Here is a 27,789-nt window from a genome sequence, read left to right on the forward strand (position 1 = left end):
ACAAACGCTATACAAATTACACTTTATAACAAAGTTCCGTTTTGTCCATCAAAAAAAAATAAACAAAAACAAAAACACACAAACACATATCCATGCCGCGACATGTCCGTACAAATATTTGACAGGTAGGAAAATAAAGAAAATAAAATGTAGAGTCAGTATAAAATGTTACGTAGAGACCCTATACGGTATAAAAGCACGGCAATTTTTGGCTAACCTATTTGTCTAGTGCCATTTCATACTCCAATCAAAACATTTTGTGCTAAAAGTGGACAAGAGTGCATTTGGTGTCGAAAAATTGAATCGTCCAGGAATAATGGTGGAGTCGAATATTACGATTTGCTGGTTAGCGAGTGTGGCAGATTTGTTTAAGTAATATGTTTATGTAAATGCTCTTTTTTGTAGCTGTATCCCGCAGTATCCCGCTTATAGCAGGGTAGGTAGAAGGAACTGTAAGCGCGCTGGTTATGGGTTCAATTGCCACTCGATGAAATAATTATTTATTATTACGTCACCCTGGCAACAAAATAAACCGTTGCGTTGAGTTTTATCACTCAACACGCATGTTAAATTGTGGGGAGTCGAATATCATAACACTAACCTCTGCTTATGTATGCAAAATACAGAGTGAATCTTAAAAAAAAACATCAAGAAAAATATAAAACCAAAAAATAAAAACAATTTCAAAACACATCCCCAAAAAGAAACAAAATATCCTAAATCTAACACCAAATAATACATCTTCCACCGTGTAAACTCATTAGTCATGTCATCGTTGCTAGAAACAGTTCAAAAGTATAAACAAAACTCTATTTATTTATACAATTACTTACTTTTTCTTTGGTGTCGTAAATATAAGAATGAGAGTGTGAGATTACGATAAGAAACATACAAATCCCTGCAATCGACAGCATCTATTACTTCGGAAGCAGAACAGCATAGGGAAATATCATGTTAAATGTTTATTTACACTTGCAACTTACGTGAAAAGGAAATACGAGATAACTACAAAATATTATTAGGGTTCCGTTGATTTTAATAAGACAACAGAACCTTTATGGGATTGCTATTTTGTTCGTCTGTCTGTTTATCTATGTGCATGATCGTCTGTCAAGACCATTGTGTCGCATTTGTTTATTTTTTTGGTTATATATTCTAGCTTCAGAATGTATGGCGCACGCACATAGTAGAATGTACTTTCGCTTCCTAGTTACTACTGAAATCTGGAGGGATTGCTTGTTGAGTGGCGTAACTTAACACTACGCTTTGCCTCGTTACCCGAGCAAGGCAATGAAAATATTAAATATTTAATTTCGTCGTTAAGTAGGAATCAAACCCACAACGTCACGTTTACAGACAAACGCTATACCGCTACGCCATTAAATTCTTTTATATTCATAATAGTACAAAACGAATCCAATATATTTATTGTCTCAAATATATTTACAAAAACTCACGAAAGCTTATTTAGGTTTGTGTAAAACAAAGCTGTACGTGTTTACAAGTTAAAAGTTAGCCGCAGTTTACTCCACTTGCGACCGCTCGTTTCTCATTCGACTTCAATAGTAAATCAAGTTGTAAATCTTACTATGGCAGTGACGTTAGGTGACGTATTTGCAGAACTCACAGCACATGTAGCTTTTAAGCTTCATGCTCTATAACCTGGAAACCTAGTGTTACGATATTCTTTTTATATTGAGACACTTCCGTTCTCCATCTTCTGCTGATTTTTTGAGTGGCGGGACTTGACGCCAAACTTTTACCTCATTGTCAGAGCAAATAAACTAAAATATTAAATATTTCATTCATTGTAGCCTATATATTATTTTGATGTATAAGCAATATCACTGAAAAGTTTTATCTAATCCAAATTTACAATATTAGTAGGGCGCTAGAATAAAGAATGTAAAAAACACAATCTAAACATAACGTTAAGCTGAAAAAATCCACCTTTCAGACCACCATGTAAGAAGTAAGAAAAAACATATTTTATTCGTTTCTATCTCAAAAGGAATCTTATAAGGCGTGTTTTATTTATTTTCACTATATACGAAGTACGTATTGGGAGAATACCTCACCTATTATTCCCAGCGCGGGTTCTCCGAAATTTCATCAGATGCGAATGTTTTTAAGCAAACGGGCATCTCGAAATAGTTTCATTGGATATTCCATTTATATATGGTTTAGTTTAATATTTTCACTTTTCTCTACACTCTCCTTTTTATGTTTGATTATAATGTGATACAGCGTATGACTGTAACGGCGATATGCGTGACGATTATTTATCGTTGACTCTGATAAAACGCGGCGTTCAGTTTCGTCAGCGCGATGTTTGTGGGTTCGATTTCCATATGGGGGAATGAAATATTTAACATTTTCATTTCCTCGCTCTGATAACGAGGCAAAGCGCAACGTTGAATTCCGGCACTCAACACGCAAAGCTTTAGAAAAATTGAACAGAAAGAGGGAAACTGTAGTGTCTTGATGGGAACGGAATATTTTAACACTAGGTTTTCAAGTCCCTTCTGCCTACAACGCTATGTGCGTATTAGATACAGTGTAAATCTAAAAAAATATGTAATTTAGTAATTCTTGTCAGTAATTTTGCATTTTTTTACGTTTTTCCACGTATATCGGGTACAATATAAAATGAACAGATAAAATAAAGATCCTATACAAAAACGTAATGCACTCCCGGGATGCCCGGGACGGTAGTTAAGTAAATATATGGAGAAAGTTGACAAATTTACGCTCTCATACTATCAGCTGAGGGCATTACTTCTCTTCGATCGTTTTAGATTATTATCTTATTGAATTACTAGAGCTAAAGTTTCTATTTTTGTCCTTTTTAACTACATTTTTTTTAACTTTATATTTTGTCTCGTATGTACAAATTATTTATATAATAGGGTAAACATTGAAGAATCTAGTGTTAAAACTGACTTTTCTCTTGCTTTCCAGCCAACTTTTAAGATATTGCTTGCTGAATAAGTTGTAAGTGGAGCTAGGAAATGAAAATTCCAATTCCAATGAATGAAAACCTAAGCGACAACTGTCACATTTACATTCAGACTTTTTCTTGTTTTTTTTTCTTCAACTTTACGCATAGGAAACCTAGTGTTAAAACATTCCGCTAAACAGTCACCACTTTCCGCTAAACTTTTCGAGGCATTGCGTGTTGAGTTGTGGAACTCAACGCTCTTAAACTCAACTTGTTGTCAGAGCGTAGAAATGAAAATATTAATAAATTCATTCACTCAAGTGGGAATCGAATCTACAACCGTCGTCGTATATTTTTTTACCTAAAAATTTTCTTCATAAAATTTATAGCACCAAGTAGAACTAACCACACGCAAGCGGCGTATGTTATATTAAAATAAGCAGGTCATTGTTTTGTTGCGCGTGCGCAGCTGGCTATACCAGCTAAGTGCCCTTCCTTCCCTTAAGTATCCCGCGGTGAAAGAATCCCTTTTTGATGTTAAATAAGATCGTTATATTTGTAATTTTGCTTCTATTTCAATGAATAAAGAATAATGATAGTTGTTTTCTAAGCTTCGTGAGTTATTGTAAGGCAGTTATTGGATTTTTAGTTTTATTATTGAAATTATGTGCTTACATATGCATATAAATGGGTTCATTTAATATGTTTACTAAAGAAATTTAAAATTTTTATATATATTTTTTCCATTATCTTAATTTTTTTACACACTGTTTCCCAATTGCCTTTTATACATTTTTTTATTAATTATGTTAGTAAGATTATTTTTATTCTCCCGTTATCGTTTCTATCAAATGTTTTTGGGTAGAACAATTTAGGTTGTACATTAAAACTGTAAAAAACGTAATTATAATAAAATGTTCGTTTGACAATTAAAAATGTATTGTTTTTACAATTTTATGTGTCTATTTTATTTTATAATTTCAGCTTCCAAACATTTTATGTAAAGCAGGTATTACAAAGCAATATATTGTTAGGATTCAGAACCACTGAATAAACGGTATCCTGAATATAGCAGGAGAGACACAGGGAACGTAGTGGTAAGACACTTCTTTCATTCACACCAACCAGTTTACGAGACTTTATTTATGTAGAAATAATTAAGTTCCGCCAATCAACACGCATTGTTTTCGGAATTCAGCGGAAAGTGGAGAACGTACTCTTCATAGTAGGTTCCCTCTGTCATGTCTTCTAGTATATGCGGAATACAGAGTGAAAAAAGATAGATATAATGTTCTTAAAATAAAGAAAATATCGCACTTACATTCTATACTAAATCAGGTCATAAACACATCTTTCTCATCGAAAGAAATCGTTAAATATAATAATTATATCACCAATATTTATATTAAAATATTTTAGCAAAGTTATTTTATTTTATAATACTTTGACGTTGGTATTAATTAAGAAAAAAGTTACTGCTAATATTTGAGTCGAATAAAGGCCAATTAGTACGAGTAATAAGTAAGCTCCTGCGATTTCACGTGGGCGTATAAGACAAGTTGATTTCAAGATATTTCGATAACAATTTTCAACTAACATTTATTAATTCTTAGACAATCTTCAAGAAATGGAAAGAAAAATATAACTGAACATCTATTAGAATGGTGAAAATTTTGTTAAATCAAAATTTGAAACCGTGCTTCTTGGAATTTGTACTAGAACTTCGTCTTCAAGCTGTCATTAGTCCCAGATTTTTTTGCCATCCGTTGGTCTATCTTCTATCTATTCCACATTCGACAGTCTTAATATCTGAAGTGGTTAGTCCATTGGCTCTCATGTCCTGCTTCTTTGGACGTTCTGGGTTCTAACACCAGGGACAGAATCATGAAGGCAAACCTCTCTATACTCAATATAATTTAAAAAGCTCACTATAATTATTTATGCTATAGGTATTTTCTTATCGCTTCACATCCCAATTTTTATTAAATAACAATTAATTTACATGGTAATGCGAATAATAATAGGTATATACTCTCTAATTAAAATATAAATTTCAAGAAACAAATCGCGAATCGTTAACTTTCAAAACATGTCTAATATATTATTTAATTAAAGAAATTTGTGAAATGAAATGATATGAGGAGAACTAAGCTAAAATTATGGGCGGAAAGTGGAGAGTCTCACCACTAGAAGCCCTCTATAGCCTGCTATATGCGAGATACAGAGTGAAACTAAAATAAAAGGAATATAATAACGAGGATAATAAGACGAACTACTTCCATTTTAATCTAGTTAAAACATTTATAGCAACAAAATACCAGTGGATGCACTGCGCTAAGCGGCCCGACTCCACAAAATTGTAATTTATCACCCGACGGTTTGTTTATCTTCACTCGGTGGCCAAATGTTCTTTTTTAAACATTTAGCAGGAAGATGGTTTATTTCACGTAGTAGGTACGTTTAAAATGTTAAGGGGTGGTCGTGGATTCGATTTCCTCATTAGTTAATTAAGTTCTTTGTTATTATTTTTAGCATAACGATTTTCTTGGATTAAGCAGTGTTGACCACCTCCTTATCAGAGTGAAGATAAAAATAAATCACTACTCCAGTGAGAATAGAATTCAGAACTGTCATGTTTATACTTTCCTTTTAATGCTTTATGACATGTTTTTATTAGAATATAGGAAATATCATATCATATACCTTAAAATATACTTGTAATTTGCACGTAATTAATTACCTACGGTATAGCGGGCAATATAAACGTAATTTTTAAATCTATTTACCTTTTTGGCATCCACTGCGGGGTTACAGCGGCCACCTGCCAAACCTACCAGGCAATAACCATCAATGTAATTTACGATACAGCCATAAATCCGTCTAAGGCTTCAACTCGACGAGATGGATTGGCAAAATGTAGAGTTCATACATTGTATCAATTTATATTGTATATTGCTTTTTTTTCGTAATAGAATGAATTTTGCAAAAAAAAAATGTGGGTATTTGGAAAATAGATTCGCTGTTAAATTGTTGATGATATCAGAATGTACATTTTTCTTCTCACCAACTTCTGTTTTTACTTTTTTTAAAACAGAGATAAAAATAAATCAAAATTTTACAGTTACGTCTTTATTAAGCCGTGCGTGGGTCTAAATTGGTTTCAAGCTTAGATAGTGTCAATAGATTAATGTTTATGATTTTATAATTGATTTATTGGATCGATTTTATATCGATTTATCTACCTTTATACATCGAGATCATCAATCATTTACTTAACGCAAACTAATAGCTTACTATAGATTAACTTGTTTTTAGTCATGGCTACTTGCTATTAATTCTTGGAATTTGTGCAAACACAATTTTATGGCATAATTGAAATGAGAAAGCAAATATATTACTCGCAAAAACAATTTATTTTTTAAGATTAAAATTAAATTATAAAACTGAACAAGTACGAGTCAGGTTCGCCCAACGAGGGTTCCGTGCAAAAGTTGGAGGCCTAGCCAGATTCCTCTGATACCTCAATTTAACTAGCGGCTTAATACTAAATTTTGCCCTGAAAGCTATTATTTTTTAGGACTCTTTTGCGATATTTTTTTGGAAATCACTGGGTTGTAGATCTGAGCATATATAGTTGGAATTTTAACTTGATAACTTCAAGCGTTCCTGAGATAAATGCTCTTGAGGCAGACGGACAATAAAGTGATCATTTGAAAGTTCCTTTTTTCCTAAAAAGGTACCTATTACGTAAAATGCAAAAAAAACGTCCATACAATCTCATAATACATCTACACATTTAATCTACGAGTATCTCTAGTAGTAGTACAATGCAGCCAACATAACGTATTCTTAGTAAAAAGTAGGGGAATCATCCATTTCTTTTCGCTCGGAAACCGTCTAAAGATATCACCTAATCAAGATTCATCACACACAAGTGAATGCATCTCTACAATGGAGTACCGCAATTTAGCCTCCTTCACAGCCTATTGTACTCGGTAGGGTAAAAATGTTTGGACTGAAAAAACTTTTTATAACTCGTTTTCTTGTCAGCTTGTAGTTTATTATGGCGGTGACAGGCCCCGAACGTCGTGGGTTATTTAGGGGTTGTATTAGGGGTTCTCTTTGGTTAGTGAGAATTCGTTTGGTAAAGTGTTATCATTTTATTTATGAATTCCGCTGTTTCGTGCACTTTCTTTCTTTTCTTTCGCACAAATAAAACTGTATTTGTATTTGACACTGATTTTATATATTATCGAAATAACAATAACAATAATATAATTTAAATACTATTTTTAATAAATTAACAAATAAATTAAAATTTAACAACTATTTTATAAGACAATTAGGTACTTTCTTTTTCCACTTTCTCAGTCCAACTATTCCACACATTTCCAATTATGTAACATAATAGCCTAACATACGACGCCCTAACAAGACTATTACTATTGAAAAACGTAATCCTCTTATACCTTATACCCTTACAACTATTTGCTCTACCACGTACATAGGTACAAATGATTCTAACTAAAATAACCATTTACTTTGTACAAAGACTCGTAAAAGGTACCAACCAACGTGTAATAAAAACAAACACCGCAGTGGAATGCTATATGGACGTTTCTGACATTGTAAACTTAATGTTCTTTTAAGTTTTATTATCTTTTTGCGATTGTGGTGCAATGTTTGATTATATATTAAAGACATATTGTAGGTTCCCTGTATATTAAAAAAAACACAAAAATTGCTTCATGATTTTTCAGATATTTCTTTCTCCACTTTCCTCAGAATTTCCATATATATCGTTTTTAAGAGAAATTGAAAATAATTCGTTCCATGAAGTGGGAATCGTACTCACGATCGTCACTATAGCTAAATGATATACCACTGCGCCATAAAACTTCAGCTAAACTTCACTCTACCATATGTTTAAGTAAAAATAACAATCGCTCTATAACGGTGACAATAAACCTGTTCTATTTCTATATCAAAAGGGATATATCTAAATGAGTCGTCATCAAATAAATCACTTAAGTCGTAAACGCCGATCGCATATGCCACCCGACTTCACACCTAGACCGAAATCTTATGTCTTTTTCAAGAGTCCTCATGGGTGTTAATTATTAAGATTATAGCGTTTTATATGTTTTTAATAGGTTTATTTGTAACTTTATAACTACATCGAAAAAGAAATTAACTTGTAATAATTGTATTATCATTAAACTTGGCAGCAATACGCAGGTTAGGCGATAATACAATAATACAGTATCTTCGACCTGGTTTGATGATGGAGTCAAACGAATTAATCCTCACTCTGGTAAAAAAACAAAGCGGTCAAACTCTGAAATCTGGTAAAAACGCAATGTTTGGAATATTGGGTCAAATGTAGAAAATTTTGATATATTTTTTGAATATATAAAAAAATAATCAAAAATAATAACATGATAAAATATAAGGAGAGAATATTTAAATCGAGATCTCAGTTGACTTTCGAAAACACTATATCAAAGATATTGGAGAACAATCATGTAAATACATGAGGCCCCCCGGAGGGCATGTAAGAAGAGGTTAATGACAGTTGTTAGGTACCCTGCTAGGTATACAGCGTGAGCTAAGCTAGTACCTAAATAAGAATATATCCGCTCAGTCTTTTTTGTACACCACACCCTACCTTCCTTACAGGATTCGTCAGCAAGAACTCATAAAGATAATGCAAGGTGATCTCTCATAACGAAGCCGTGATCTAAGGAAATTCGAGTGGCAATAAAATTGAAGTATGAAATATCACTTAAGGGCACCGGGATTAAGACGTTTATTATTTTGGGAGTTTATGATTGCTGTGGGAATGAGGGTCTTGCTTAGTGCCTATTAATTGTGAAATTAAATTTAATGGGACGATTTCATCGTCTTTTTATGGTGTACATAGAGATCGTAGAGACGGGACACTTTGTTTAGATTTGTCGTTTTTAGCTTCACACGATATAGGTATCTAGTAAGGTAGGCAGGGAACTTAGTAGTAAGGCACTCCGTTCCCCACATAATGCCCTCAATTTTCAAGACAGTGCAGAATGGTGTAATGGTGTAAGGACACGCTTTATTTCTTTAGCGGGGTTAGGAAATAAAACAAATTATTGCACCAAGTGGAAATTCAACCCCATAAAAAATATAGTATAGGCACCGTCACGTCTGTACCTGTTACTTGTAACAAAAATGTATTCTTGTAATAAATATAGAGTCCAGTTGTGGGGCAGGGCACAAGTGTGTGATAAGCATGACAGATTAGGGGTCGACCCACAATCAAGGAAATAAAATATTTATTTAAATGTATTGTTCAAATTATTTGTTCTAATGTCGTAGAAAAGCGCGGCGTTGAGTTCCGCTACTCAACGCGCAATTGCTACAGAATTCGAGAGAAAATGGGGAACGGGGTTAATTTTTTTGCACGCAGAACAGTGTAATAGAACAGTAATAGAGACTATTTGTTAAAGCGGTGGTTATAGTTAATTACTTATTAACTTGACATCTAGTTCCACAATATATCTATTTCCGAGGGAAAATAAAAATATATATATTAAACACTGCTGACCATGCCATTAGCGATTAAAATAAATAAAAAATGTGCTTAAAAAGTACATATTAAACAACATTTAAAAGCATAATAATTATATTAAATGCTTTTTATTTGAAATTTTGCACAGGCATGGACTCAGAGGGGCGATAAATTAAGGTCATCCCGATGTGTTTATCCTATAGGGAGTATTACAGACCCTATAAAAGGGATCGTGATAAATTTACACGCTTTGCCCAATTGAAATTGAATGGGAATTTGTACTCGAATTTTATTGAAACTATTTAAAATTAGAAGGCGTTGCGTCGTGTAATGCAGTGAGACAACGGCTGTATATTTGGCGGTAGTGAGTTCAATTCCTACTCGGGGGAATGAATTTTCCTCGCTTTGATAATTGGGGAACAGAGTGTCTTAACATTAAGTCCCTTTTACCTACCATACCAGTGTAAACTTCCCTTAATGTTAAGTGTTGTTATTATTTCAGTACCTTAATAAATAAAAAGCTATAACAATTTAGTTTTTAAAGTAAATATTATTTCTTTAGAAATCCAAGTAAACATGTATATTTCTGTAATTTTTTTTTATATTATCTCAGCCTAAGTACGGCACTCGTCTTGTAAAGCTTCCAAAATAGATCCCCTTAAAGCTGCGTAATACGTGTGATTCGGTGTGTCTTAAACATAATTGTGGAAAGATTTTAGCTTTATTATTAGGAATATGAAGTAAATATTTTTTGTCGTGGGTTCGGTTCTGTCTCTGGTTCCTCGCTCTCTTAACGAGGCAAAGCGCGGTGTTAAGTTCCGCGACACAAAACGCAATACCCTAAAATTAAGGCGGAAAGTGGGCAACGGAAGTGTCCCAGTGGGGAACGGAGTATCTTAAGATTAGGTCCCCATATTTCCTCTGTCTACACTGCTATATACGGGATACAGCGTGAAAGTACAAAAAAAATGTAGTATAAATAATTTTAACCATAAGCGTGCGACCGTAAATGCAACGGTTGTGGGTTCGGTTCCCTCTCAGGGGAATGGAATATTTTTGATATTTTAACTTCCTCGCTTTGATAACGAGGTAAAGCTCATTGTTAAATTCCGCCACCGAACTCGCAAAGTCTCGAGAAGTCAGCGAAAAGTGGGGAACGTTTAACTTAACACTGAGTCCCTTCTGCCTATCCTGCTATAAATGGGTTTTAGTGCATATTTCATAATAGTTTTCACAAAATAAATTGAACTCAGGCCGTCTTGAATTTTAAGCTAATTACTAAACCTAGTAGAAAATCTTCTCCATACTACAGTATTCTATACTATACTAGAGCAGAAGCCATTGTAGTTGTAACGGACAGTGTATTGTTAGAGGGATGGATGAATCAATTAGTTAATGTAATATCGATTTCAACTGTCAACTGACCTAGTGCTTTTGAGCTTTACCCAAAGCTACTTTGTTGATAGATTAACTAGCTTACAATTTTAATTGAAAACTAAGTCCAATAGGACAATGATAATATACTTTAGAGCGTGACTGTAAACGCAACTGGTTGTGGGTTCGATCCCCACTCGAGAAAATAAAATATTTATTTGAACTTATATTTGTTTGTTCGTTGTTTGTTCTTTGCTCTAGTGTTGAAGCACAAAGCGCTGAGTTAAGTTCAGCTACTCAATACGCCGTGACTCCAGGATTCTACCGAAAGTGGAGAAAGAAGTATCTTAACACTAGGTTCCCTTTCCACGTTCCCGTTTCATTAAGTCTGCGGGATACAAATGTTTTAGGTTATCGTGGAATAGTGGGCTACCGTTTGCGTTACGGGGACTTGTTTTTTTTAAACTTCCCGCTGTTTCCGATTTCCGCACATAGCAAGGTAGGCAGCGGCAACCTGGTAACCTAGTGTTAAGGATCTCTGTTTCATTTAGATATTTCTGTTCTGCTAAGTATTCCGTGCTTGCCGTTTAGGGAAAATACTTATCCTTCTACATGCGATATACACAGTGATGCTAAAACATTATGTAATATTACCAAGGCGAACAAATGAAAATAATTCATTACCACAAGTAAAAATTGAACCCGCAACGCTTACAATTAAACTTTGACCCACTGATCCACGACTACTATAAATTTATCTAACATCCTGTAGGTTGTTATTTAAATGTATTCCACAATTTGCATTTTAAAGCATTTAAAAAAAACGCATTTCGCATTCATGAACGTTTGAATGGAACAATTCTAAACACTGTAGACGTATAGCCTTCACTTATTAAGCCCACTTCATGGCTTGTCAAGCACGCTTAGCTGTAATCAAACTATAATAAACTATAATCACCATAATCTGCTCTAACTGATAAATGCTGTGTACGGTTGTTTGTTTTATTTCCATATAATCTAGTTTTTGTTTAATGGTGGCTACGAATTGTTTTAATGGTCAAATTCAGTTCTTATATTTTATTACATTGCTACAGGTTGATTTTATTTATTATCACGACTTTGATTTCCACCACTTAACTCTGCAATTTCTACATAAATTATAATAAAGTCCTTGAATCTATATAAAAATCTATTTTCAACCTCTTTTTCTAATATTTTTTAAACAACACTGTGAAATACACCTATCCTTACATGCAGCCGGATAGGGAGAAGGGACCTAGTGTTAAAACAATCCGTTCCCATTAAGACACTTCCGTTTCTTACTTTCCACCGAATTTTAGAAGCATTGCGTGCTGAGAGACGGAGCTCAACGCTCTGCTATACTTTTAATCCTTACTCAATTTCCATTATAGTACACATCATATTAGCCCTGAATCTAACCCCCACCCCCCCTATCTAATCGATCTAGTCTCGGATTACCGGACGCTTTGTATTGCAAATATTTTGAAAGCTCATTACGGAATGAATTTATACTAACTAATAACTAAACCTTTATACACAAAGCTCGTTATACTATCAAATTATTATTGGTATAATTAATTATATTTAATTTAATTATTTTTTTAGTTTATGAAAAGGTTCCTTAAAGTGGATGAAAATGTGAAGCTTACCTTATCTAACGTTTGATGTATTCTTTATTTGTTAGCAGTTATTAAATGAAATTAACTTTGTAATAGCTTACACTACATTTATTTATTTAGGTATTTCTTAGCTTCACCTGTAGGTATCCTGCATAATAGGTAGAAGAAAGGTAAAAAATGAAATAGGTACACTTCGAGGCACTGAATTTAGAGAGACGGAACTCAACGCCGCATTTTGCCTTGTTACCATAACAAGCAAATAACAATTATCCATTTATCCGATGAAAATTGAACTTACAACCATTGCTCTTACAGTCATTATAATATAATTAATGAATCTTAAGAAATATCATTACTTAAATCGATTTTTACCAATTTCCACCTAAAACATAAACTAAATACATAAAACGAGGCTACCCAAGAGGCGAGAGGCGTGGAGGCGGAACAATCATTATGGCTGGAAGCCCGAAGCGAAACAAATGAAACAGTAAGTTACGGTCTGACCTTTGTAAAGAATTCCACCGCCAATAAAAGGGCGAAGGAAACAACGGGGGTTACACATTGACGCTTTAGAATCTTTTATATATATTTTTTTGTTAGCTTCACGCTGTATCACGCGTATAGCGGGCTAGGCAGCGGGATTCTAGTGTTAGGACGCTCCGTTGTCCACTTTCGCCCAATTTTCAAGATTGCTTGTTTTATAACGTAACCCAACACCTCTCTTTGTCTCGTAGATAGTAAGGAAAAATGAAAATAATTTAAATATAATTGTCGAGTGAGAATTGAATCCTTAATCGTCGTGTTTACAGTCAGGAAACTGTTCCACTAGACCACGACAGCCTTGACAGTTTTGGAGGCAAAAAATAAAAAAAAATTAAAATTAAATAAAAATCTATTAAGTCGTATGTCACAAAGAATTGTAACACCCTACATTCATATAATAGTAGCTACCATCGGTTTTGAATTAATCACGTGCGTGTAGTTGTTTATAAGCACGCGACCACCGATTTCTTTTACAAAGTTATTTTTTATCGATATACAAAGTAGACTATCTAACATAATATACATTAGTTTACAGGCATGGAGGCGGGAGTAGATTTCGGCATTCGAGATTACAGTATTGATGGTACTGGAGAAAAATATGTATGGAAGAGAGGTGAAAGAGGTGTTAGGATACTGTTGCGCTAGGAACTTCGTTCTGTCTGGCTATTCTGCTAAGGATAAATAGTAAAATATAAATATTTATTTATTTACAACAAATATTCTTAAGAACTATAAGACCTGGAACTATAAATAAGCCTGTCGAGGTGACATTTGAAATGTGTGGCGTTAGTTAACTCAGACAGTTTTAATGGAAAAAAGTTTCAATGCTAGAAAATGTTTGTAAAAAAACGATCTAAATAAAAGAAATAATTATATATCTTCGCGGTGTTTCCCGTATACAGCAGGATAGGTAGAGGGAACTTAGTCTAATCTTATATTATTAAGACAACAAATTCCTTTCATATATCCTGCTAAATGCGGGATAGAGCGTGCTTAAAATATATATATATATATATATATAAGCTACACACACTCATATTTTACAGTAACGCCTATAAAACGATTTTGTTAAATAAATTGGCAATATATTCGTTCCAATTTCTATGAATGAAATGTTCGCGTATTTTAATCTTAAAAAAATATATATACTGAAAGCGTTTTATAGAGCACAGCTATAATTTACAATTGAATGAAATAAAATAGAACGTATGCAAATCAACGTTTGAATTCGAACCTGTTATTATTTTCGATAATCCGATAAACTGAGTAAGCCACGATTTACTATGGAATATTATGGTACTGTTGATTTTTATTTGAATGTCCTCTGGTATGTAATGGAATATGACCACGGTCGATTCACACGGAATCCCGATATAGTCTGAATTCCTGGATAAAAATCTATATGTTTCTTCACAATCTCTTCTATCCACCTGTGAAAGTCCGATAAAAATCGGTTGAGCTGTTCCAAAGATCAGTCGGGACAAACAAAAACCTAGCGGGCAGATCCTAATGTAAAATCTAGAATACTACAAAAAAGTTAAGATTTAACTAAATTTTAGGCAAATTTACATCAATATTAACTCTAGCCTCTATTCAAGAATTCCGTAACTAATTAAAACGAAAGACCTACAGCAACTCAACACAAAGATGACCTTTAACGCCGCACAATTCTAACAAAGAGTAATTTTCTGTTTTATAAGCAGATTATATATAAAACTTAAACAATAGTATCCTTTATTCATTTACTGGGAAAAGTGTTCAGGCTGTTCAGTAAATATCTAACTTGTTTTACAATTCCGATTCAATGGCATTGGTCCAGTCCAAACGTCTAAGTTCCCAGGTTCCCTCTGTCGGCTCTACGGAGAATATAAAAAAACCTGGTACTGTGCTACACAAGACCTACATAAAATATGTTTCTTCTTTTATGCCTCAACATACATACTCGTACATAAGACCTAAGGAACAATGTTTCTCCACACCGCATATTCCCATGCGTCGTCCATTATGCTTTATTTGGTTGTTCATTTTTTACGTCGCCGTCAAAACATCGGGCTTTCCTCTCAGCTGTCGTAAGAGTAATGAGCTTAATGTTGCGATATATCGATATTTCTTAGAAAATAATTAGTATCTAGTTAATATTAAATATTTACTAAGATATAATTTAGATTTGAGCTCATCGTGAGGCCGACTTTGGGTGGTGGTTGTGGGTTCGATGTCTTATCGAGGTAATAAATAGTTTTCATTTCTTCTTTCTGACATGAACAAGTGCTTCAATCAATTATGCTATTCAACGCACAGTTTCTCGAATTCTTACAGGAAGTGTAGAACACTTAATTCTCTCTGACATGCTAAAAAAATGTTAATATGTGAAGATATTTTGCTTTTCCTTTACAATTTACAATATTGTAAAAATAAGGTGGACGGAAGCAGTATTGATTTTCAGGAAAATAATAAGAAAAAGAAAGGAAAAAACTACAAAATTAAGGATCATCATCGATATAATCAGTCAGCATCCCTCGCAGCGTACACACATTACGTTCCTGACATGACTTTATGAAAACGTGACGTAGGTATGACCTCAAATTCTTACAGCTTATTCGGAAAAGAGATCTCCATTATGTATTACATAGGCAATTGACGTGTTAGAACGTGACATTAATACAGTGCTAGAATTCAAAATTGGTTAATGTTTTTTTTAAGAAGAAAAAATTAGAAAACTTATCCTTCCTATCCTATCCTATATCTTATAAAACAAAGTCGCTTTTTGTGTCTGTCTGAACTTTCTAACTCTTCTTCTTCTAAACCAACCAACGGATTTGGATACGGTTTTCACCATTAGGTCGAGTATTTCTCAGAGAAGGTTTATATATAGTTTATTATTTGTACATTCTTATGTAAATTAACATAAATACGATAAATGTGTAGAAAGTCCTACCCACTGAGACACTTTGGCGCATGCGCTGCTTTAATGGTAAGTACTACATGAAAATAATGTACTGGAGTATTGTTCCTCTTAATAAGATCTACAAAAAAGTCCGCGATGGCATATTCGTATCTTTTAAGAATAACGTGTAGTGATCATATTTCTGTCTAAAAATAGTAATTTCAATATATTTTTTATTGTGAGGGATATTTTTCCATAATGGTATTAATCCTTATCCTTTAAAATACTTTATTAAATTTCTACGTTAAACGAAGATAAAATTTGCTTTTTAAACTATTTCGAAATTGCGAATAGTTTTAGAGAAAAACGCATTTAATTATTGACACATCACGCCGTTCACACATCAACTGTATCGAGTCAAGTTTCACTTATCCTTTACTCTCAGCATATAAATAAGTATATTAGTTACGTTGGCCATTTAATGTAGATCAAAACTGTCTTTTCTGTTTTTCATTTTAATAAGTACTTTAGAAGTGGTTACAATATCAAAAAATCCTTGCTGCGAAACGCGCCTCGCGACGTTATACTTATACAAGCGAGTCCGCCGCGCCCGCCTGCCTTACACGCATCGGTGGTTAAGTGGTAGAATGCTCGCCTGCCACGCGGGCAGCCCGGGTTCAATTCCCGACCGATGCATTCTATTTAATTTTCGTCACAGGCAGCCACGTAGTGCTTGCTTTTCTTCAGGGACAGAATACCCTCTTCAGCATTAACCACAAGCTCGAAAAAAAAAACCCGCCTGCCTTTATAGTAACGAAGATTTAGATGCGTTTGCACGTATTGGATAATTCGAGTTGAATGTATTATTTAATGTCATTTAACCATCTAAAAATAGTAATTTAAATATATTTTAATAAGTACTTGAATAGATTAGTATCACAGATATAAAATTACGGTACCTACTAAAACATCCTTGCTGTGTAAAACAATTGGAAAATCCTTATTGAAACTACGAAAATGTGGGTTGCATTAGGGTTTAATTAATTTTCACATTATCTTAAGTGCTTTGCAAACATACATTGTAAATAAAATATTACATTGCAAGTAAAAGCGGGCGAAGCCGCAATAGGGTCGCTAGTATCTTATAAAACAAAGTCGCTTTTTGTGTCTGTCTGAACTTTCTAACTCTTCTTCTTCTAAACCACCCAACGGATTTGGATGTGGTTTTCACCATTAGGTCGAGTATTTCTCAGGGAAGGTTTATATATAGTTTATTATTTGTACATTCTTATGTAAATTAACATAAATACGATAAATGTGTATAAAGTCCTACCCGTTCAGACACTTTCGCGCATGCGCTGCCTTAATGGTAAGTACTACATGAAAAAAATGTACTGGAGTATTGTTCCTCTTAATAAGATCTACAAAAAAGTCCGCGATGGCATATTCGTATCTTTTAAGAATAACGTGTAGTGATCATATTTCTGTCTAAAAATTGTAATTTCAATATATTTTTTATTGTGAGGGATATTTTTCCATAATGATATTAATCCTTATCATTTAAAATACTTTATTAAATTTCTACGTTAAACGAAGATAAAATTTGCTGTTTACACTATTTCGAAATTGCGAATAGTTTTAGAGAAAAACGCATTTAATTGTTAACACATCACGCCGTTCACACATCAGCTGTATCGAGTCAAGTTTCACTCATTCCTTAGTCTCAGCATATAAATAAGTATATTAGTTACGTTGGCGATTTAATGTAGATCAAAACTGTCTTTTACTGTTTTTCATTTTAATAAGTACTTTAGAAGTTGTTACAATATCAAAAAATCCTTGCTGCGAAATGGCTTGCCTCGACGACGTTTTGCTTATACAAGCGCGTCCGCCGCGCCCGCCTGCCTTACACGCATCGGTGTTTCAGTGGTAGAATGCTCGCCTGCCACGCGGGCGGCCCGGGTTCGATTCCCGGCCGATGCATTCTATTTACCTCACAGGCGGCCACGTAGTGCTTGCTTTTAATCAGGGACAGAATACCCTCTTCAGCATTAACCACAAGCTCGAAAAAAAAAACCCGCCTGCCTCTATAACAACGAAGATTTAGATGCGTTTGCACGTATTGGATAATTGGAGTTGAATGTATTATTTCAGCGCGATATATTTGGTTTCATATTTTTTGTAGTAGTTATTAGTAAATAGTCATTTAGATATATTTTAATAAGTACTTGAAAAGATTAGTAGTAGAGATTTAAAATTACGGTACCTACTAAAAATCCTTGCTATGTAAAACAATTGGAAAATCCTTATTGAAACTACGAGAATGCGGGTTGCATTAGGGTTTAATTAATTTTCACATTATCTTAAGTGCTTTGCAAACATACATTTTATGAATAATCCAGTAGTAAAAGCGGGCGAAGCCGCAAGGGGGTCGCTAGTAGTATATAATATATTTGATAATTGAGAATTTTTTTAGGAAACATTAATAAATTAAACGGCAAGATTTAAGCACTCGCCTATTAAAAACCGTCATTGTTTTCTGACCCCAAAGCAATACGTTCTCTTCAAGCTACATGAAGATTGAGCTGATATATGTTTTAATATATTATATACAATGTACAAATATAGAGATTAATTTCCCAGTTTCTATATAAATGATTGCTTCAATAATATTTACTCGGGTCAGACGTCTGACCTCAAAGAAAGTTACTGTATAAAATACTTTTTAGTAGATAGATAATTTATATTGATTCATATCAGAATCTCATTAGTTTTAGAGACTTGCCAGAGCGTTTAATAGAAAAAACATTTCTACGATGACATCGAACTCACGAATACTTAGTCTACAAATTAGAATTTCGATAAGAGTTTTAGCTTTTGGCTGTAATCTGCACACATACCAATCCTGGGAATTCAGTGTTAAGGCACTCTGTTCCCATTATGACATTTCTGGTCCCCATTTTCCGCCGGATTCTTGAGGCATTGCATATTGAGTGACGAAATTCAAGTCTATACTTTGCCTCAGTACCTGAGAGAAATGAAAATATTAAATATTTTGTTCCTCGAGTGGGAATCGAATTCACAACCTGTTACGTTTACAGACGCATTTGCGTTTCTTTGCTACGACTGACTTCCAAATATCTAGAGTTATTCTTCAAAATCATAACAACAACAAATAAGCAATGACTCTTTCGGCTTTTTTATAATCTTTCTACATCATAAAGTTTTTATGTATTATTTTTATATATTTAGGCCCGTTTTGTAAACAGAAGTAAGATTACTTGATTTTTTTGATGGTTCTAGGTACGGTGTTTACTTTGTAAAATTTTTCTCAGCATATCAGGGTAGACAAATAGACAGGAAACTTATATTACGAAACTCTGTTTCTAACTTTTCTCTGAATTTTCGAAACATTATATTTCGTGAAAATGCTTGAAAATGCCAATGGAAATGAAAATAAATAAATTCCTCAAGTTGAAATCGAACTGACAACCAAATAAAAAAAAAATATCCAAAGTGTCCTAAAACTAAATTCACTATGCCCACACATTTAGTTTCAAGAAAAAAATATACAAAATTCCCACTTCACCACTACATCGTAAACCTTCTATAACATGAGAACTATATTCTACAGATAGTAAACAACGAACACCGTTAAAGTACTTGAACCTTGAAACTGCGTTTACATTTGCACTTTACTCGCAAGTAATATTCGACGCTACGAGCGAAACGCTTTGAGGATGATCGATGACGCAACAAAACACTGTCTCTGGTGGAAGTTAGAGGATTTAGCGATATCTTGTTTTTTGCCTGATGTGGCAGATTTTTTAGTGACACAGCTCTTTCTGGGGCACAAAGTATGATTGGAAACGCGACAGGTTGTGGGATCGATTCCCACTGGGGAATGACCACTATTTATTAATATCACTAGTTTCTCTGTGCCTACCCTGCTGTGAGCGTAAAATAGCGTGAAACTGGTGTCTTGCCTCTTTTTTTTCTTTTGCAGTAGTTAAAATTGAAATAACTCTTTTTTTAATCAAATAAATATTTTTCAAAAATATTTTTACTATTTTATGCTGATTAAGGTCAAGCACTGCACTTAAAGTTGGCCTTATCTTTTTCCCTTGTTTTTAATATTCACACTGTACTCCACATATAGGGAAACCTTATGCTTAAACAAATTACGTTCTAAGCTTTGAAAAAATTAAAAACAATGATAAAAAAAATCAACAAAATCCTAACAAAACCTTCGGCCATCTTATAACTTGGAGCGAATACTTAAGCATGTCACGCGATGTTTACACCAAAATGTCGTGTTAGATATTGAATTTTGAGTTAGTTCACGTTCAGGTACAGTCGTTGGCTCGTTGGGCGTCCGTGTGCAGGCGCCGGTTGCAGATACGATATCGCCGGCGTGTTCATTACTTGTTATGATTATTACTTTGATGATTCTTATGGAATGAACAAGAAATTTATGTTTTATATGATATTTAATAACTTTTTTATGGTTTTAATGTCAATTAAAACTAGTAATGTTGGTGTGTAAAGAGCTAGTTATGCACTCACCCAAACCCTCAGTATTAGTTTAAGCGAGATTATTCCGCTGGCTCAGCGAGACCACCGGAGTATTCCCATTATTGTTATAAGCACTTTTATTGTTTCGTAAAATTCATGTTAAATGTCGCAATACATTATAACTTCTGTAATACAAATACTTTTAACTTTAAGAATTAATATTGTTGTGATCTCCAAATCGATCAGACGTATTAAATAGTTTTAATTTAAATTAGTATTTTATTTTTAAAAAAGTAAATTCTCAATTAGAAAGTTTAACTGGCGCAGCCGGTAGGATAGTCTATCAAAGGTCTGCGTGTCTTGTAGATTTGGGTGTCCAAATTCGCCCAAAAATCGCGAGTACAGTGCGAATAGACTTAGGCTATCCACGAACCAAAGAAATAAGTTGAACAAGAAGATGGGATCAGCGATCGGTCGGTGAGTAAAACTCTTTGCCTTCCTTTTTTCTTATATTCCCACATTCTATTTGAGATTTACAATAAATATAAGTGGCGTTATTTTGGGATTGAACGTCTCGCATTATAACGTATCTGGTTTTAATATAAAACTCTATTAAACCTGTAGTTCTAAGAAAAGTATCTCCATAGACTAAATAACGTCTAGAAGAAATATTATTAAAATATTTTAGTAATTAAAGAAAAATATATATATAATAATTAATGATCTAAAAATCGATCGTAATTGTTTTTATGTATTATGAAATAAAATAAAAAAAAAAAAAAAAAAATTATTTTATTGTGTTTTATTTTCCTACTATTTTTATATTTTTAATTTACTGTGTGCTATTTTATATACATAATTGATACATGTGTTTTTGATATATTTTATATTTTTGTGTGTGTTAAATTAGTTAAAAATAATTGTAATTGATTTGAAACTTCAGAGCTCTCTATTAATTTTTACTCTACAAAATGGAACAATCGCGAGAAATTCCTTTAGCGTCAAATAGCGTAGTACCAATACCCAATGAAATGTTACGACTAATTCCTCTTTTCGGTGGCGACAAAAGAATATTAAATTTATTTTTTAGAAAATGTGAGTACATTATAAATAAATTTCGTGGTCATCAGCAGCAGAATATTTATGTTTTACATGCTATAACTAGTAGATTAATAGATGATGCCGCCGCGTTGTTATCTGAACGTGAGGATATAGAGACGTGGCCTGAGTTAAAAGAATTATTGGAACAACATTTTGGTGACCCTCGTAGCGAAGAATGTATAAAATTTCTCTCGAATCATGTAAAATTAAATCAGGGGAAAGTTATTTAGAGTTTTGTAACAGAATACAAAATATTCGGTCCCTGTTAATATCTAAAGTAAATTTATCGGTAGATGAAGAAGTTAAAAATGCGAAAATTGCTATTTATAACCACACAGCCTTAAATGTTTTTCTCTATAATTTACCAGAAAATATGGTGCGTATTGTGAGACTTAAATCACCTAGTACATTAGAACAAGCTCTATCAACAGTTTTAGAGGAGGTTAATTTTCATGAACAATATCAACTTCGTAATCGCATTCTTAATAATTCAACGGCCCCGAGGCCAACACCTAACGTCGCAGGGTCGTCATTTACACAAAATAATCTTACCCCTCAGCAAAAATTTAATTTTGGAATCCATAATTTTAGACCTCAATTTACACAACAACCAAAATTTGAATATAAACCGCAGCAAACATTACTAAAACCTCAACCGTTCGGATATAGGCCTCCCCAAAATCCACAATTCGGATATAGGCCTACCCAAAATCCACAATTCGGGTATAGGCCTCCCCAAAATCCACAATTTGGGTATAGGCCACCCCAAAATCCGCAATTTGGGTATAAGCATTCCCAAAATCGTACTATGACACCACAACAGTTTGGTCAAAGACCACCTCAGAATAACCGCTTAGAATCAACTGACATATCTATGAGAACGGCACCCCCGCGACCTCAAATAGCGCAACAAGGTTTTAGGTTAAATGAAACTGATTTACAAAATGAAAATTTGGAATACGACTATTACTACGATTATGATCCTTATGACTATATGAATTACGAACCGTATGTTGAGGACGTGCCTTATGCACCTATTGACGAAATAGACAATTATATTGTAACTCCACCAGCCGAGGAAAATTTTCAAACAGAAGCCTCGCAAAAGAAGAAATCATAGAATTAAATTGTGACCCGAATCTTAAATTACCTCATATTTTTATTCCAGAAATTAATGCAAAATTAATGATTGATACTGGCAGCACTCGCTCGTTTATTAGCCCCCGTATTGCTTACCAATATTTTCATAATTTTATTAAATATGAACCTTTTAAAGTTATTAGCACACATGCTTCTAGCCTACACAAAGAAATTATTGAAATTCCCTTATTTCCGACTTTTAATACTACAGATTATCATAAATTTCATTTATATGATGTAGATGAACGCTATGACGGACTTATTGGAAACGATTTACTTAAACAATTGGACGCAATTATTGACCTCAAACATTTATTACTGAGAACTAAGACCACTGACATTCCTATAATTAATAATTTGAATTATCTCGTTCATTTACAACCTCGGTGTGAACAACGAGTAAAGATCCCTACTGATTTACACACGGGAGAAGCAGTAATTGAATTTAAAGAGTTTACACCTGGTATACGAATGCCTTCTGCATTAGTAAATTGTATTAATGGATATGCATCAACAATAATTCAAAACACTTTAGATAGACCTATGACTTTGACTATTAGCAAAGCGTTTAAAACATCGAGTATTAATATTTCAGAATGTAACTTCATAAAAAATAATAACGAAACAATGACTGACACCGACGAAATATTGAAACAAAATTTAAAAAAACTTAGATTAGACCACACTAACGAAACTGAACGTACTAGAATACTAGAATTATGTCACGAATATAGGGATATATTTTATTGTGATGAACTACCCTTAAGTTTTACCAACGAAGTTAAACATAAAATCCGTACTAAGAGTGAAGATCCTATTTTTATAAGACCATGTAGGCAAGCTCCTGCGCAAGCAGACGAAATTAATAGACAAGTTGAAAAATTACTCCAAGATAATGTAATAAGAGAATCACATTCCCCGTGGAATGCACCTGTTCATTTAGTTCCCAAAAAGCGTGATGCATCAGGTTTAGTAAAATGGCGCATGGTAGTCGATTATCGACGTCTTAATGAAGTGACTGTTGACGATCGTTACCCACTACCTAATATTACTGACCTACTGGACAAACTTGGCAAAAGCTTATACTTCACTACGCTTGACTTGGCAAGCGGTTACCATCAGATAGAGGTAGACGAGCAAGACATAAAGAAAACGGCTTTTAGCACGCAACATGGCCATTATGAATTCCTTAGAATGCCGTTTGGCTTAAAAACAGCCCCAGCAACATTCCAAAGGGCTATGGATAGTATATTAAGAGGGTTACAGGGAATACATTGTATGGTCTATTTAGATGATGTCATTATATTTTCAGCTAGCCTAGATGAACATATTCAAAAATTAAGAACCATTTTTGACCGACTTAGACAGACGAATTTAAAAATCCAACTAGATAAATCGGAATTTCTACGAAAAGAAGTAATTTACCTTGGACATACAATAACAAAAGACGGTCTTAAACCAAATGACGATAAAATTACTGCCGTATTAAATTACCCAATACCCAAGACGACAACTGAAATAAAATCGTTTTTAGGTCTCATTGGATATTATAGGCGGTTCATTAAAGATTTTGCTCATGTTACAAAACCATTAACGTCTTGCTTAAAAAAACGAAATAAAGTTGTCTTAGATAAAAATTATATGGATGCATTCAACAAATGTAAGGAACTTTTAACAAATGCACCCCTCTTGCAGTATCCTGATTTTGATAAAACTTTTATTTTGACTACTGATGCTTCTAATGTCGCGTTAGGAGCAGTTCTATCCCAGGGTCCCATTGGTAGCGATAAACCAATCGCGTATGCTAGTCGTACCTTAAGTGACACGGAATCTCGATATAGTACAATAGAACGCGAATGTCTTGCTATTGTTTGGGCTATAAAACATTTTAGGCCATATCTTTACGGTAAGAAATTCATGATATACACCGATCATAAGCCTTTATCATGGCTGAACTCACAAAGAGATACAAGTAGTAAACTTACTCGTTGGCGCCTTCGACTTCAGGACTACGATTACGAAATAGTTTATAAAAAGGGAAACCAAAATTTAAATGCGGACGCTTTGTCAAGAATTAGAGTAAATGCCACACATTCAGACGATGAAAAAGACTCTATGATAGTAAATTTTGATAAGAAAGAGAAAGGGCTACGGCAACGCAATGACTCTAGTACAATGTCTATATCAGAATGTAGTTCTAGGGAAAAACCTATAACCCTTTCCGATTCCGAAACTTTATCAGTGCCGAGTTCACCTAGGACATGTGACTATCCGGTTAGGTCACCGTCTGAAACATCCAAAACAGACACAGTCCATTCCGCTAATATCATAGAATCGTCAGGTATACCAATATTGCACGAAGCAATAGACACAAAACCTAATCAAATTCTAGTATATACATGGTTTAAGAATGATATACAAGTTCGCGATCTTTCACGTGAAAAGCAAAAGGTGTTAGAAGTATTTTTACCCACTTATAATAGAGATTTAGTTAAACAATTTTTAAAGGAGTATATTAAACCAAAAACCAAGTATTTCATTTATTTTGAAAATAATGAACATCGGAAACAGTTTACTAGTATTGTCATAGAATTATTTAGGAAGGATACCGTCCTATTATTCGAATGTACAGAGCGAGTAATTTTTATAGAAAATGAAAAAGAACAAAAAGCTATCGTATTAAAACATCACCAAGGTAAAACATGTCACCGCGGTATTAAGGAAACTCTAGCAAGTATACGTAGGAATTATTTTTGGCACAATATGCAAGAAACCATTTCAGCCATTATTAACGCTTGTGAAACATGCTGTAAAATGAAATACGATAGAAAACCTTTTAAACCTGTTTTACAGTTGACTCAGACACAAGACGCCCCGTTTCAAGAATTATTCATTGATCTTTTTCAGATAGAAGGAAATTACTATTTGACTATTATAGATGCATTTAGTAAATTGGGTCAAGCCATTTCAATAGATAATAGATCAACCGCGGAAGTAGTTCGTGCACTTATGAAATATTTTTCATTTTATGGTACCCCTAAAAAGATTAGTTCCGATCCTGGTAGCGAATTTAATAATGAATTAATGAAAGAATTTTTGAGTTTACATAAAATCGAAATCCATATCGGCTCCCCTAACAACTCTAATTCGATGGGATTGATTGAGCGTTTACATTCTACTATTAATGAAATTTATAGATGCGCGAAATACGAAGAGAAATGCACGGATGCAGCATCAGTGATGATGTATTCCATTATTGCCTATAATAGTTCTATCCATTCTGTCACAGGTCTAACCCCTTTCGAAGTAGTATTTGGTCATATGGATTCAAGTAGTTTATTTGATATAGATTTAGAGAAACAATACATACAGCAATTGGTTAAAGATCATGCAAAACGTTTAAAAGTATTATATAAACACTTAGCCGAAAAAATGATTGAAATTAATATCTAAAATGCTTGATAGTTTTATAAATATTACTGAAGTTTTGAATCAAAATTCTTTTGTATTAAATGAGCGTTTGAAAATTGTTGAATCTATGATCAAGGAGTTAGTTTCTAAGGATAATCATTTAGTGTATACTACATATATAGTAAGTCTTTTTAATTTGTTCGTAAGTAACTTTCGTACTATATTCATTAAGCTAGGAGAAATAGAGACTGCATTAGCTTTCAGTAAAATATCCATATTACATCAAAGTATTATTAATTCTACTGAACTATTACAACATTTAGTTTTAATATCTCAAACTGAAAATTTATTATATACGCCGAGTGCGGAAAATTTGGTAAAATTAGAGGAAACAATCAATATTAAATCATATATTAAGCAAAACCAGATTACGTTTATAATGGAGATTCCAATTACAGATAACATTACTTATAATTATTATAAATTATATTCCTTACCTATTTTTCGTAAATCAGAAAATAAAACATTTTCCATTATCCCTAAATATCCCTACCTCTTGGCAAAGGGTACGAAATACTTACCGATCCTAAAACCATGCCGGTCACTTGCTGCTGGAGAACAATTCTTGTGTAACGAAGATCATCAAACCCTTTATCCTGAGATAACTTGTATCGAGCAGCTCTTAAAATTCGAAGATAACTTAACACAATGTGAGCAAAGAGAGATTGACATAGAGAATATAAGGGTCCAAAGAATCACATCTACAAGTTGGATACTATTTTCAAAATTTAGAAACACCCTAACTCAAACCTGTAATGGGGATGTCAATAAGTATTCTATTATTGGGACTTATGTTATGACCTTAGACGAACCATGTAATGTTGAGGTAAAGAATATAAAGATTCGTAGTCATGTCAACCTCATAGAGAGTGATCCTGTGGGAACCAAGCAAGATTTAGTTTTGCCACAGCTGCCTATGGCTAGAGCCCCTGTATTATCCAGTACACGCGTACTCAATATGAGAGGAATCAATTTGGATGAAGTAAAATATATGTCAGCGGTACTAAAGCAAAGTGTTTTCAGTGATAGTGAAATCATTAATAGTGAAACACATCCTAGAGTCAGTGAAATTTTAATTTACATCTTTATATTTTTATTTCTTTTATGTATACTCTCATTTTTACTTTATGTTTTTCGTTGTAAAATCTTACATATAAATTGTTCGCGAAATCATCGGAAAGTTATTAAAAATGAACAACCCGATAATTTCGCACTTGGGGAGGGAGGAGTTATGCACTCACCCAAACCCTCAGTATTAGTGTAAGCGAGATTATTCTTATAGGTTATATTGTTATAAGCACTTTTATTGTTTCGTAAAATTCATGTTAAATGTCGCAATACATTATAACTTCTGTAATACAAATACTTTTAACTTTAAGAATTAATATTGTTGTGATCTCCAAATCGATCAGACGTATTAAATAGTTTTAATTTAAATTAGTATTTTATTTTTAAAAAAGTAAATTCTCAATTAGAAAGTTTAACTAGCTTGTCATGGGACTGCGGTATAGTTTGTGACAGCAGATGCAATGGCAATGGATACAGGATTCATAGAGACAAAATACTTTTATATCTCTGCTAACAAGACAAAGATGTCTTAAAAATTGAGCGGAAAATGGTAAGCAGAGTGTCT

The 27,789-nt window shown here is 33.5% G+C and overlaps 2 protein-coding genes across 2 annotated transcripts in view; one reads left to right on the top strand and one right to left on the bottom strand.

Annotated features, from left to right (window-relative positions):
- side-IV (sidestep IV transmembrane protein) overlaps positions 1-27,789 on the bottom strand; it is a 202,029-nt gene that overhangs the window by 52,571 nt on the left and 121,669 nt on the right. The window lies entirely within an intron of this gene.
- Positions 26,140-27,420, top strand: LOC146536599 (uncharacterized). The gene has a single exon (XM_085189331.1). It carries the CDS (start codon positions 26,140-26,142, stop codon positions 27,418-27,420), a length of 1,281 nt encoding a protein of 426 aa, XP_085045457.1.

Source organism: Heliconius melpomene, chromosome 8 (genome assembly GCF_056956725.1).
Source record: "Heliconius melpomene rosina isolate 202511_hmr_F chromosome 8, ASM5695672v1, whole genome shotgun sequence".
Taxonomy (NCBI): domain Eukaryota; kingdom Metazoa; phylum Arthropoda; class Insecta; order Lepidoptera; family Nymphalidae; genus Heliconius; species Heliconius melpomene.

Excerpts from the sequence above, each read along its gene's own strand:
- LOC146536599 (XM_085189331.1), top strand. The coding sequence starts at position 26,140 with ATGCTTGATAGTTTTATAAATATTACTGAAGTTTTGAATCAAAATTCT.